General features: G+C 39.2%; 1 protein-coding gene across 1 annotated transcript in view; it reads left to right on the forward strand.

Moving 5' to 3' along the window:
- Window positions 1–14,464, forward strand: part of SPTLC2 (serine palmitoyltransferase long chain base subunit 2) — a 110,808-nt gene extending 96,344 nt beyond the window's left edge. Inside the window, exon 12 of the mRNA XM_082832584.1 lies at window positions 14,148–14,464. Within this exon, the coding sequence (XP_082688710.1) occupies window positions 14,148–14,267 (120 nt within the window). The 3' untranslated portion in view covers window positions 14,268–14,464. The remainder of the gene's footprint in view (window positions 1–14,147) is intronic.
- Window positions 14,465–14,665: the final 201 nt, after the last annotated feature.

Here is a 14,665-nt window from a genome sequence, read left to right on the forward strand (position 1 = left end):
TTTCTACTCTAGCTGTTTCTCCCCTGAGCTTTCTTGTGTGTTGTTCTGTCTGTGGCAGTTTCTCTCTTGACCTTTCTCTCCCCTTTGCCTGGCTGACTGCTACTCATTCTTAACATCTCCACTTAAAAGAAACTTGCTCAAGGGTTTTCCCAAACCCTCTTGGCTAGATATTTCTGGAAATCCTAAGACTCTCCCCTAGGAAATTCTTTACACCTGTAATTATTTAATGGCAATCTTTACCATTAGATAAATCTTTAGGAGGGACTAAGTCTATTTTTCTCACTCTGTATCCCCAGGACCTACCACAGTGCCAGGCACATAGTAGGAGCTCATAATTATTACTGAATGTAATTATTTATGGTCTCTTAATATGTTCTGATCTCTTGATATTCTCTTAATATGCTATTATTTCACACCTGAGACTTCAGACTTCTTTTTTTAGCATTTTTTATTTAATTTTTTTTTTTTAGAATTTCTAGTGTATTTTTTCCCTTTTGAATTTTTTCTTATCCTTCTGTTGGTTTATTTTGCTATTATTTTCTAACTTTTTGATTTGGATATGGATTTTCCAATGAACACCATGTCAGTGGAATCCCACATATTTTAGTAAAGCACACCTTCGTATCAATATCAGTATTTCTAATGTTTTTCTTATTTCTGTCTGAATTAGGATTGGCTTATTAATTTTTAAAAAATATTTATTTTATTTTTGGCCGCGTCGGGTCTTAGTTGCGGCATGTGGGATCTTCGTTATGGCATGCAGGATCCTCCACTGCAGTGCACAGGCTTCTCTCTAGTTGTGGCATCTGAGCTTAGTTGCCCTGCAGCATGTGGGATCTTAGTGCCCCGACCAGGATCGAAGCTGCGTCCATTATACTTTTAAATTCTAGTCCCTCTAATATGTATATTGGATAACATGATGACTTTAGATTGTATTTCCCTAATCACAAATGTTGTTGAACCTTTTTTTTTAATGTGCTCAGTTGCCATCTGTGTATCTTCTGTGATAAAGTATCTGTACAAGTTTATGTCCAAGTTTCATTGTTTATCTTTTATTTTCATATTATCAAGTTTTTAGAGGTCTTGTAGGCTATTATTCATATTCAGCATCATTTTTTGAAAAAAGGCTATCATTCCTGCATATGTTTTCCTTAACAACTTTGTCAAAAATCAGTTGAATATATTGTGTAAATTCATTTCTGAAAAGTCTGTTCTGTTTCATTGATTTAGGTGTCTGTCTTCTCACCAGTATCTTGATTATTTTTATTTTTTAAAAAATTTTTATTTTATATTGGAGTATAGTTGATTTACAATGTTGTGTTAGTTTCAAGTGTACAACAGTGATTCACTTTATACATATACATATATCTATTCTTTTTCAGATTTTTTTTCCATATAGGTTATTACAGAGGAGTGAGTAGAGTTCCCTGAGATGTACAGTAGGTCTTTGTTATCTATTTTATATCTAGTCGTGTGTATATGTTCATCCCAAACTCCTAATTTATCCCACACCCCCACCATTCCCCTTTGGTAACCATAAGTTCGTTCTCTAAATCTATGGGTCTATTCCTGTTTTGTAAATAAGTTCATTTGTATCATTTCTTTAGATTCCACATATAAATGTTATCATATGATATTTCTCTTTCTCTGTCTGACTTCACTTAGTATGATAATCACTAGGTCCATCCATGTTGCTGCAAATTATTTCATTATTTCATTCTTTTTTATGGCTGAGTGATGTTCCATTGTATATATTACCACACCTTCTTTATCCATTCCTCTGTTGATGGACATTTAGGTTGTTTCCATATCTTGATTATTGTAAATAGTGCTGCTAGGAACATAGGGGTACATGCATCTTTTTTAATTTTAGTTTTGTCTGGATATATACCCAGTAGTGGGACTGCTGGATCATATGGTAGTTCCAGTTTTAGTTTTCTGAGGAACCTTCATACCGTTTTCCACAGTGGCTGCACCAGCTTACATTCCCACCAAGAGTGTAGAAGGGTTCCCTTTTCTCTACACCCTCTCTAGCATTTATTGTTTGTAGACTTTGTAGACTTTTTTTTTTTTTGAAGTGTGTGCAGTGGTGAAGAGTACCATGATGTCTAGTCAAGCCTGGTCCACTGTTGTTTTTTTTTTTTTTGGCTGCATTGGGTCTTCATTGATGCGCCCGGGCTTTCTCTAGTTGCGGTAAGCAGGGGCTACTCTTCGTTGCAGTGCGTGGGCTTCTTGTTGCGGTGGCTTCTCTCATTGTGGAGCACGGGCTCTAGGTGTGTGGGCTTCAGTAGTTGTGGGTCGCAGGCTCTAGAGCACAGGCTCAGTAGTTGTGGCGCATGGGCTTCGTTGCTCTGTGGCATGTGGGATCTTCCCAGACCAGGGCTCGAACCTGTGTCCTTTGCATTGGCAGGTGGATTCTTAACCACTGCACCACCAAGGAAGCCCTGTTAAGTAGACTTTTTGATGATGGCCATTCTGACCGGTGTGAGGTGATACCTCACTGTAGTTTTGATTTGCTTTTCTCTAATAATTAGTGATGTTAAGCATCTTTTCATGTGCTTTTTGGCCCTCTCTGTGTCTTCTTTGGGGAATTGTCTGTGTAGATCTTTGCCCATTTTTTGATTAGGTTGTTTGTTTTTGTGATATTGAGCTGCATGAGCCATTCATATATTTTGGAAATTAATCCTTTGTCGGTCGCATCACTTGCAAATATTTTCTCCCATTCTCTGGGCTGTCTCTTTGTTTGTTTGTTTATTTATTTATTTATTTGGCTGCGTTGGGTCTTCATTGCTGCACGTGGCCTCTACTTAGCGGTGACTGGGGTCTACTCTTCATTGCGGTGCATGGGCTTCTCATTGCCGTGGCTTCTCTTGTTGCAGTGCGTGGGCTCTAGGCATGTGGGCTTCAGTAGTTGTAGCGCATGGGCTCAGTAGTTGCGGTACGCAGGCTCTAGGTCACATGGGCTTCAGTAGTTGTGGCACATGGGCTTGGTAGTTGTGGCTCACAGGTTCTAGAGCGCAGCCTCAGCAGTTGTGGCGCATGGGCTTAGTTGCTCTGCCGCATGTGGGATCTTCCCAGACCAGAGATTGAACCTGTGTCCCCTGCATTCGCAAGCAGGTTCTTAACCATTGTGCCACCAGGGAAGTCCTGTCTCTTTGTTTGATTATGGTTTCCTTTGCTGTGCAGAAGCTTTTAAGTTTAATTAGATCCCACTTGTTTATTTTTGTTTTTATTTTCATTACTCTAGGAGGTGGATCCAAAAAGATATTGCTGCGATTTATGTCAAAGAGTGTTCTGCCTATGTTTTCCTCTAAGAATTTTATAGTATCTGGTCTTACATTTAGGTCTTTAATCCATTTTGAGGGGTTTTTTGTATATGGTGTTAGAGAATGTTCTGATTTCATTCTTTTACATGTAACTGTCCAGTTTTCCCAGCACCGCTTATTGAAGAGATTGTCTTTTCTCCATTGTATATCCTTGCCTCCTTTGTCACAGATTAATTGACCATAGGTTCGTGGGTTTATTTCTGGGCTTTCTATCCTGTTCCGTTGATCTATAAGTCTGTCTTTGTGCCCATACCATGCTGTTTTGATTACTGTAACTTTTATCGTATAGTCTGAAGTCAGTATAGCCTGATTCCTCCAGGTCCATTTTTCTTTCTCAGGATTGCTTTGCCTATTCAGAGTCTTTTATGTCTCCATATAAATTTTAAGATTTTTTGTTCTAGATCTGCAAAAAATGCCCTTGGTGATTTGATAGGGATTGCATTGAATCTGTAGATTGCCTTGGGTAGTATAGTCATTTTGACAATATTGATTCTTCCAATCCAAGAACATGGTTTATCTTTCCATCTGTCTGTGTCATCTTTGATTTCTTTCATCAGCATCACATAGTTTTCAGAGTACAGGTCTTCTGTCTCCGTAGGAAGGTTTATTCCTAGGTATTTTATTCTTTTTGATGTGACGGCAAATGGGATTGTTTCCTTAATTTCTCTTTCTGATCTTTTGGTGTTAGTGTATAGGAATGCAACAGATTTCTGTGTATTAATTTTGTATCCTGCAACTTTACCAAATACATTGATGAGCTCTAGTAGTTTTCTGGTAACATCTTTAGGATTTTCTATGTATAGTATCATGTCATCTGCAAACAGTGACAGTTTTACTTCTTTTCCAATTTGGATTCCTTTTATTTCGTTTTCTTCTCTGATTTCTGTGTCTAGGACTTCCAAAACTATGTTGAATAAAAGTGGCAAGAGTGGACATCATTGTCCTGTTACTGATCTTAGAGGAAATGCTTTCAACTTTTCACCATTGAGTATGATGTTAGCTGTGGGTTTGTCATATATGGGCTTTACTATGTTGAGGTAGGTTCCCTCTTCTTTTGGCTGCACTACGTGGCTTGTGGGATCTCAGTTCCCCAACCAGGGATCAAGCCCAGGCCACTGCAGTGATAGCACTGAATCCTAACCACTAGGCCACCAGGCAACTCCCAGAAGTAGGTTCCCTCTACGCTCACTTTCTGGAGAGTTTTTATCATAAATGGGTGTTGAATTTTGTCAAAATTCTGCATCTATTGAAATGATCATATAGTTTTTATTCTTCAATTTGTTAATGTGGTGTATCACACTGATTGATTTGCGGACATTGAAAAATTCTTGTATCCCTGGGATAAATCTCACTTGGTCATGGTGTATGATCCTTTTAATGTATCATTGGATTCAGTTTGCTAGTATTTTGTTGAGGATTTTTGCAACCATGTTCATCAGTGTTACTGGCCTGTAATTTTCTTCCATTGTGGTATTGTTGTGTGGTTTTGGTATCAGGGTGATAGTGGCCTTATAGAATGAGTTAGGGAGTGTTCCTTACTTTGCAATTTTTGGGAATAGTTTCAGAAGGATAGGTGTTAACTCTTCTCTAAATGTTTGATAGAATTCACCTGCAAAGCCATCTGGTCCTGGACTTCTGTTTGTTGGGAGTTTTTATACACACACACACACAAAGTATTTTTATTTTTATTTATTTATTTTTTGGCCACACTGCATGGCATGTGAGATCCTAGTTCCTCGACCAGGGATCGAACCCACACCCCCTGTGTTGGAAGTGCAGAGTCTCAACACTGGACCACCAGAGAAGTCCCTGTTGGGTGTTTTGGAAATTAGTTTATTGGAAATTAGTTTTGGAAATTAGTTAACTGCTATCAGTTTCAATTTCAGTACTTGTGATTGGTCAGTTCATATTTTCTGTTTCTTCCTGAATCGGTCTTGGGAGATGGTACCTTTTTGGAATTTGTCCATTTATTTTAGGTTGTCATTTTATTGGCATATAGTTGCTTGTAGTAGTATCTTATGGTCCTTTGTATTTCTGTGGTGTCAGTTGTAACTTCTCCCTTTTCATTTCTAATTTTATTGATTTGAGCCCTCTCCCTTTCTTCTTGATGAGTCTGTCTAAAGGTTTATCAATTTTGTTTATCTTTTCAAAGAACGAGCTTTTAGTTTCATTGATCTTTTCTATTGTTTTTTTTAGTCTGTATTTCATTTATTTCTGCTCTGATCTTTATAATTTCTTCTACTAACTTAGGGTTTTGTTTGTTCTTTCTCTAGTTGCTTTAGGTGTTAGGTTAGGTTGTTTCTTTGAGATTTTTCTTATTTCCTGAGGTAAGCTTGTATTGCTATAAAGTTCCCTCTTAGAACTGCTTTTGCTGTGTCCCATAGGTTTTGGATCATCACGTTTTCATTTGTCTCTAGGTATTTTTTGACTTCCTCTTTGATTTCTTCAGTGATCCATTGCTTGTTTAGTAGCATATAGTTTAGCCTCCAATTGTTTGTGTTTTTTACAGTTTTTTTTCTTGTAATTGACTTCTAATCTCATAGCATTGTGGTCAGAAAAGATACTTTGATTTCAGTTTTCTTAAATTTACTGAGGCTTGCTTTGTGGTCCAGCATGTGATCTATCCTGGAGAAATGTTCCATGTGCACCTGAAAAGAATGTGTATTCTGCTGCTTTCAGGTGGAATGCTCTATAAATATCAATTAAGACCATCAAATCCAATGTGTCATTTAAGGCCTGTGTTTCCTTATTGACTTTTTGTCTGGATGATCTGTTCATTGATGTAAGTGGGGTGTTAAAGTTCCCCCACTATCATCGTGTTATTGTTGACTTCCCCTTTTATGGCTGTTAGCATTTGCCTTATATATTGGGGGTGCTCCTATGTTGTGTGCATATATATTTCTAATTGTTATATCTTCTTCTTTGATTGATCCCTTGATTATTATGTAGTGTCCTTCTTTGTCTCTTGTAACAGTCTTTAAAGTCTATTTTGTCTGATATGAGTGTTGCTACTCCAGCTTTCTTTTGAATTCCATTTGTATGGAATACCTTTTTCCATCCCCTCACTTTCACTCTGTATACATCCGTAGATCTGAAGTGGGTCTCTTGTAGACAACATGTATATGAGTATTGTTTTTGTATCCATTCAGCCAGTCTGTGTCTTTTGGTTGGAACATTTAATCCATTTACATTTAAGGTAATTACCCATATGTATGTTTTTATTACCATTATGTTAATTGTTTTGGATTTGTTTTCACAGGTCTTTTTTCTTCCCTTCCTCTTCTGTTCTCTTGTTATTTGATGACTATCTTTAGTGTTGTGTTTGGATTCCTTTCTTTTTTGTTTGTGTGTACCTATTGTAGACTTTTGGTTTGCAGTTACCATGAGGTTTTGGTATAGCAGTCTGTCTACATACAAGATTGTTATAAGTTGCTGGTCTCTTAATTTCAAATGCATTTCCAATATCCTGCATTTGTACTCTCCTCATGATTGTTGGTTTTGATATCGTATTTGTGTGTGGATGATTTCCTACCTTTACTGTATGTTTGCCTTTACCAGTGAGCTTTCCCATTTGTAATTTTCTTGTTTCTAATTGTGGCCTTTTATTTTCAACCTAGAGAAGTTCCTTATGCAATTGTCATAAACCTGGTTTGGTGGTGCTGAATTCTGTCAGCTTTTGCTTGTCTGTAAAGCTTTTGATTTCTCCGTCAAAACTGAATGAGAGCCTAGCTGTGTAGAGTATTCTTGGTTGTAGGTTTTTCCCTTTCATCATTTTAAATACATTGTGCCACTTCCTTCTACCCTGCAGAGTTTCTGGTGAAAAAATTAGCTTATAACCTTATGGAGATTCCCTTGTATGTTATTTGTTGCTTTTCCCTTGTTGCTTTTAATATTTTCTCTTTGCCTTTAATTTTTGTCAGTTTGATTAATATGTGACTCAGCATGTTCCTCCTTGGTTTTATGCTGTATGGGACTCTGCACTTCCTGGAGTTGGGTGACTGTTTTTTCCCCCGTGTTAGGGAAGTTTTTAGCTATTATCTCTTCACGTATTTTCTTAGGCCCTATCTCTCTCTCTTCTCCTTCTGGGATCCCTGTAATGCGAATGTTGGTCTAATGTTTAATGTTGTTCCAGAGGTCTCTGAAACTGTCCTTATTTCTTTTCATTCTTTTTTCTTTATTCTGTTCTGCTGCAGTGATTTCCACCATTCTGTCTTCCAGCTCACTTATCCGTTCTTCTGCCTCATTTATTCTGTTATAGATTCCTCCTAGTGTATTTTTCATTTCAGTTATTGTTTTGTTCAACTATGTTTGTTTGTTCTTTATATCTTCTAGCTCTTTGTAATATATTTCTTGTACCTTCTCGGTCTGTGCCTCCATTCTTTTTCAGGTAGATTGCCTATCTCCACTTGACTTAGTTGTTCTTCTGGGGTTTTTATCTTGTTCCTTCTGTGGAACATATTCCTCTGCCGTCTCATTTTGTCTAACTTTCTATGTTTGCAGTCTCCATTCCACAGGCTGCAGGGTTGTAGTTTCTCTTCCTTCTGGTGTCTGCCCCTTGGTGGGTGAGGCTGGTCTAGAGGCTTGTGCAGGCCTCCTGGTGGGAGGGACTGGTGCCTGCCCACTGGTGGGTAGAGCTGGGTCTTGTCCCTCTGGTGGACAGGACCATGTCAAGGGGTGTGTTTAGAGGCAGCTGTGGGCCCAGGAAGACTTTAGGCAGCCTGTCTGCTGATGGTTGGGGCTGTGTTCTCGCTGTGTTGGTTGTTTGGTCTGAGGCATTCCAGCACTGGACCCTACAGGCTGTTGGGTAGGGCCAGGTCTTGGTGTCAAAATGGCAGACTCCCAGAGAGCTTATGCCAATGAGTACTCCCCAGTACTTCTACCACCAGTAACCTTGTCCCCACAGTGGGCCACATCCGCCCCTGCCACCTCCCCAAGCGACCCTCCGAGACCAACATGTAGGTCTGGCCCTGGCTCCTATGTAGTCACTGCTTTTTCCCTTATGTCCTTGTGTGTGCCTTCCAAGAGTGGGGTTTCTGTTTCCCTCAGTCCTGTGGAGTTCCTGTGATCAAGCCCCACTGGCCTTCAAAGCCAAATGCTCTGGGGGCTCCTCCTTCCGATGCCAGACCCTCAGGCCGGGATGCCTGATGTGGGGCTCAGAACTCTCATTCTTGTGGGAGAACCTCTACCATGTAATTATTTTCCAGTTTGTGGGTCACCCACCCGGTGGGTATGGGATTTGATTATATCGTGAATGCGCCCCTCCTACCATCTCATTGTGGCCTTTTCTTTGTCTTTGGATGTAGAATATCGTTTTTAGCAGGTTCCAGTGTTTTTTGTCAATGGTTGTTCAGCAGTTACTTGTGATTTTGGTGTTTTCGTGAGAGGGGGTGAACTCAAGTCCTTCTATTCCACCATCTTGTCTCTAACATCTTCAAGATTTCAGACTTTATATTACATAAGTATTACTTTCTGAGAGTTTATAGAGCTCTAGAACATATTTGCATAAAATTAGTTGATAGAAATATCATAATATTAATTCATTGGAGAGGTACTAATCTTAAAGAATATTATGAATGTATGTTTTTAAAAGTTTGACATTTTAATTTTCTTAACTGCTAAAGATTTTGATTTTTCTTCCCTATTTCTTCATAGCAAAACTCCTACCAGTATGAGTATATTCTTAATCTTCTTCTGACACTGAAATTGAATTCAGTTTATTGATACTGTATCTTTGTTTTTCTTCTTTTTTATCTTGATTATACCTTTTGGATTTTCCCTTTACTCAAAAATCTTACTGGTGAATTTCTTCATTGATTATTTTTTTAACCCAGCAATATCAACTTTTCTTCCACTCTACTTTATTTGGGTGTTTAGGAGTTTCAGCACACCTTTTTTTTCTTTTTCTTTTTTTTTTTGCGGTACGCGGGCCTCTCACTGTTGTGGCCTCTCCCATTGCGGCGCACAGGCTCCAGACATGCAGGCTCAGCGGCCATGGCTCACGGGCCTAGCTGCTCTGCGGCATGTGGGATCTTCCCAGACGGGGGCACGAACCCGTGTCCCCTGCATCGGCAGGCGGACTCTCAACCACTGCGCCACCAGGGAAGCCCAGCACACCTTTTAAAAAATATCTGTGTCATTAAATGCAATGGCTATAGTAATTCACTGTGTTTTCTAACAGTTTTTACTCCTGATAACTGTACACATTCAAGAAATCATTTAGGGACTTCCCTGGTGGTCCAGCGGTTAAGACTCCACACTCCCAATTCAGGGGGCCCATGTTCAATCCCTGGTCAGGGAACTAGATCCAGCATGCCACAACTAAGAGCCCACATGCTGCAATGAAGATCCTACATGCCACAACTAAAGACCTGGCCCAGCCAAATAAATAAATAATTTTTTTTAAAAGAGAGAAATAATTTAGATGTAACCAGTATATCTTGTTAGATTTCTGTTGCCAACAAACGTGTTTACCAGTTGAGAGTGCTAATATTTTTCTCATAAGATCCACTTGCAGGATTATTTGACTTTGCCTTCCATTTAGGTTTTTTTTTTTAATTTATTTGTTTATTTATTTATCTATTTATTTATTTATTTTTGGCTGCGTTGGGTCTTCACTGCTGAGCGTGGGCTTTCTCTAGTTGTGTGAGTGGGGGCTACTCTTTGCTGCAGTGGCTTCTCTTGTTGCGGAGCACGGGCTCTAGGCACACAGGCTTCAGTAGGTGTGGCTCATGGGCTTCAGTAGTTGTGGCATGTGAGCTCAGTAGTTGTGGCTCGTGGGCTTAGTTGCTCCACGGCATGTGGGACCCTCCAGGGCCAGGGCTCGAACCCACGTCTCCTGCATTGGCAGGCGGATTCTCAACCACTGCGCCACCAGGGAAGCCCCATTTAGGTTTTTTTAAGCATAAAGTGCATTTTTTGAAACCACAGGTTTGTTGAAGTCAACAAACCTTATGATTTGTCTTATGATTTTTTTATGTCTTATGATTTTGTCTTATGACTTTTGTCTTATGATTTTTTATGGAAGTAAACATGAAAATTATGAGATAAAAATGAACTTTCATTTATTAATGGGCCCCATGACATGATTCTGTCTATAGAAAATGCTATACAATTCACACACAAAAAACTAATCTGCTAGAGCTAATAAATATATTCAGCAAAATTGCAGAGTAAAAGACACAAAAATTAGTGTATTTCTATACACCGGCAGTGAACACATGAAAAGGAAATTAATATTTCATTTATGAGAGCATTCAAAAGAATATACTACCTCGGAATAAATTTAACCAGGGGAGGTGAAAGACTTGCATATTGCTATGAAACATTGCGGAAAGAAATGAAAGAAGATTTAAATAAATGGAAAGATACCCTATGTTCATGGGCTGGAAGATTTAGTATTGTTAATATGGAGTACAGCAAGATCTGTAGATCCATTGCAATCCGTATCAAAATTACAATGGCTTTTTTTTTTGGAAGAAGTAGAAGAGCTGATCATCAAATTCATATGGAATTGTAGGGGGCCCCAGATAGCCAAAACAATGTTGAAAAAGAAAATAGAAGTTGGGGGACTCAAATTTCCTGATTTTAAAACTTACTTCAAAGCTACAGTAATTGAAACAGCGGAGTACTAGCATAAAGATAGACTTATAGACCAATGGAATAGAATTAAGAGTCAAGAAATAAACCCAGACATCTATGGCTAATTGATTTTCAACAAGGGGCTAAGACTGACTAGTTAATGGGGAAAGTATAGTCTCTTCAACTAGTGGTTCTATACAGCTGGATAACCACATGCAAACGAATGAATTTGTACCCTTACAACATGGAGGAGCCTTGAAAACATTATGCCAAGTGAAAGAAGACACAGAAGACCACATTTATATGAAATGTCTGAAATAAACAAAGTCATTGGGTCAGAAAATAGATTGCTGGTTGTCAGGGCTTAGGAAAGGAGGAATGAGGATATGAGTATGGGGTTTATTTTTTGAGGTGATAATGCTTTAAAATTAGATAGTGATGAAAGTTGACAACTTTGTGAATATACTCAGAAGCACTGAATTGTAAACTTTTAAAAAGGTGAATTTTTTGGCATGTGAATTGTATCTCAATAAAGCTATTATTTTTTAAAAGAAGAAGAGCAAGCTTATTAGCTCAGGGGTGCACAAGTATCCGAGAATATTCTCTTATTCAAGGGCCATACTCAACCCTAAATTAACATGTTTTTTCCCTAAGAACCCATCTTACCCTGTGATCTGGAGGTTCAGTGTAAGTGTAGACTATTTGTTAACAGTTGGTACTTGTAATGCTTCATTATTCCTAATCTAACCAGGTAACCCCACATCATGACCAGCAGTTTCTGGTTACAATTTTATCTCTTTTTTTCCTTTTTAATATTTATTTATTTATTTATTTGGCTGTACCAAGTCTTTAGTTGCAGCACACGGCATCTTCGTTGTGGCATGCGGGATGTTTAGTTGCGGCATGTGGGCTCTTTTAGTTGTGGCATGTGGGATCTAGTTCCCTGTCCAGGGATTGAACTCGGGCACCCTGCATTAGAAGCACAGAGTCTTAACCACTGGACTACCAGGGAAGTCGCATAATTTTACCTTTTATATAAATAAAACCCATTCATCTGAGATAGTTGGTGTGGTATCAGTCACAATCTTGTTATCTAGATCCCTTTGGGCTACTGGGGCTTTTTTTCTGTCTCTATTCATTTTCTTTTTTAATTGATGAAAAATATCATGTTCTTCTGAATATCCTTTACTTTGTGATCTTAGTAAGTCATGTATTGTTTTAAATTAATAAATCCTGTATCAGAAGTCAGGGGAATAAACAGTTAATGGGTTCGCTCAGCTGAAATTCAATCTTAAATTGTTTCTATATGGAGCTTTTAATTAAACCTCTTCTCAAAGGTACCACTGTTCGGATAGCATGTTGAAGTCCAGCTCTTATTTGCTTTTTATATTTTTCACATTTGGAGTGAAGAGTATTTTTTTCTTATGCTAGAGTAAATAAGGAATACTATTTATTGGTGTTTCTTTTTCCTCTCTACAAACACTGATTTTTTTAAAGTTAAATTCAGGAACAGGTATATGTGTCTATTTACTGATAATCAACTGATTCCCTTTTCTGAACTAGAAGATGTACATTTTTATATGGGATTACAACCATGAGAGTGGACAGAAGATTTATATGATGTGATGGAAATTTGGAGAGTCAGACTTAGGCAATAGGGCTTCTACTGCCCACATTACCCTTTCTTAGTCTAATGAGATGGTGTCCTAGATAGGGCCATTGTCTCCAGAGCTGAGGCCTATTAGGCCCACTAGGCAACATCCACATGTACTTGGGGAGTGAATAACAGGGCTGGAGAGCTGCCATGACCTGAAAATGCATTCCGTGACCTGAGCCAGGTGCTTTTATTAGAAAGCCTTAGAATCTAGGATTCCAAAATTTTTGCTATCTTCCATGGATTTTTCTGAGGGGTATCTGAAGCTTGGAATTTCCTTGTCCTTCCATTAAACATTTTCTAAGAAGTTCTGAACATATATGCCTTTCTTATATTGTCATTCTCTACTCTGACTCTCTGTGTGCTGCTTTTTGGAAAGTTAACTGTGTGAACTATGAGTTGTGTACTTTGCTGTATGTATGTATACTTCAACCAGGAGTTGGGTTTTGTTTGTTTGTTTTTAAGTACATATAAGAAACCATACACAAATTACCAGGTAGGGCTAGTATTGCAATCAGGAAGAGACTTTTCATCACTTGTCTTAGTGTTTTAATTTTTATAAGAAACATATTTGAAAAATAAAAGAGCAGGTTTTATAGAAAAGAAAGTTATACTGAGAGAGTTTTGATGGAAAGACAAGATAATCTCTCAATGGTAGGATTTGGGGGTTTTAAATCAAACCTGAGTTTAAATGCTGGCTCTGTTTCTTTCCTTGCTGGCTTCCACTTTTTCTTACTAAGTCTGCACAGCAGCCCACTTTGGGGACTCTCTTCATCTTGCATCTAGGAAGCATCCCAGTGCAGACTTCTCCTCACTTTTTTGGTAGTGTGATAACAGAAAGAGCAAGTGCTGGAGGGTAAAAGGAGAAATGACCAATTATAGCCAGCCTGGCAAATTCAGGGTACATATTCCTTCTTCTTCCAAGCATGTCATATATTTTTTTAAAATATTAAAATGCTCTTTCTCTTTTTAAAAAATATTTATTTATTTATTTATGGCTGCGTTGGGTCTTTGTTGCTGCGCGCGGGCTTTCTCTAGTTGCGGCAGGCGGGGGCTACTCTTCGTTGCGGTGCGCGGGCTTCTCATTGTGGTGGCTTCCCTTGTTGTGGAGCACCAGCTCTAGGCATGTGGGCTTCAGTAGTTGTGGCGCACGAGCTCAGTACTTGTGGCTCTCGGATTCTAGAGCGCAGGCTCAGTAGTTGTGGCACACGGGCTTAGTTGCTCCATGGCATGTGGGATCTTCCCGGACCAGGGCTCGAACCTCTGTCCCCTGCCAATCCCCTGCATTGGCAGGCGGATTCTTAACCACTGCGTCACCAGGGAAGTCCCAGCGTGTCCTATTTTGATGGATTATACCCTTTATTCTGCATCCCTGCTCTTCACAACCTGTTCTTCATGGTCAGCCTGATGCCCTTGCTCTAAAAGCAGCTCTTTCCATTGCTAGACTCTAGTCTTCTCAGAGTAAATGCATTGGACATGGTCCCACCACAGGATAATCTTGCCATGATTGTTTTTAGAACAATAAAGCACCAAATGTGTCTTCCTCCTCCTGACTCTGACTAACCTCTGCTCTGTCTTGTATATTTTAGGCTTTAAAGGAGATAGATGAAGTCGGGGACCTCTTGCACCTGAAATATTCCCGTCATCGGTCGGTACCTCTATTGGACAGGCCCTTTGACGAGACTACGTATGAAGAAACAGAAGACTGAGCCTTTTGGTGCTCCCCTAAAGGAACTCTCCCTCACCCAGGAGAGTGTGTGGCCTTTCCAGTCCAGTTGCAGGAACCACACTTCTTGTGCAAGAGATTTCCTCAACTACTGACGGTGGCCACCTCCACTCTAAATGATATTTTGTAAATAGTGAAAAACTGCTTCACATCCTTCCTTTGCTACATCACCTTTAAAAAGAGAGGTGACTCACTTTGCTTTTTTGTCCATTAAAAAATGTTTTATTTTATAACTATTCTACTTGTGAAATCACACTGACCCTACCCTGTCTCTGGCTAACCACGCAGGCCATTTTCCTCTCCCAGCTGCCTCACAGATGTGGGCCCATCCAAAGCTCCTGCTGGCCCTGGCACTACAGCCTCGAGACTCACCTGGCCCTC

Source organism: Leucopleurus acutus (genome assembly GCF_964270905.1).
Source record: "Leucopleurus acutus genome assembly, chromosome: 1".
Taxonomy (NCBI): Eukaryota; Metazoa; Chordata; class Mammalia; order Artiodactyla; family Delphinidae; genus Leucopleurus; species Leucopleurus acutus.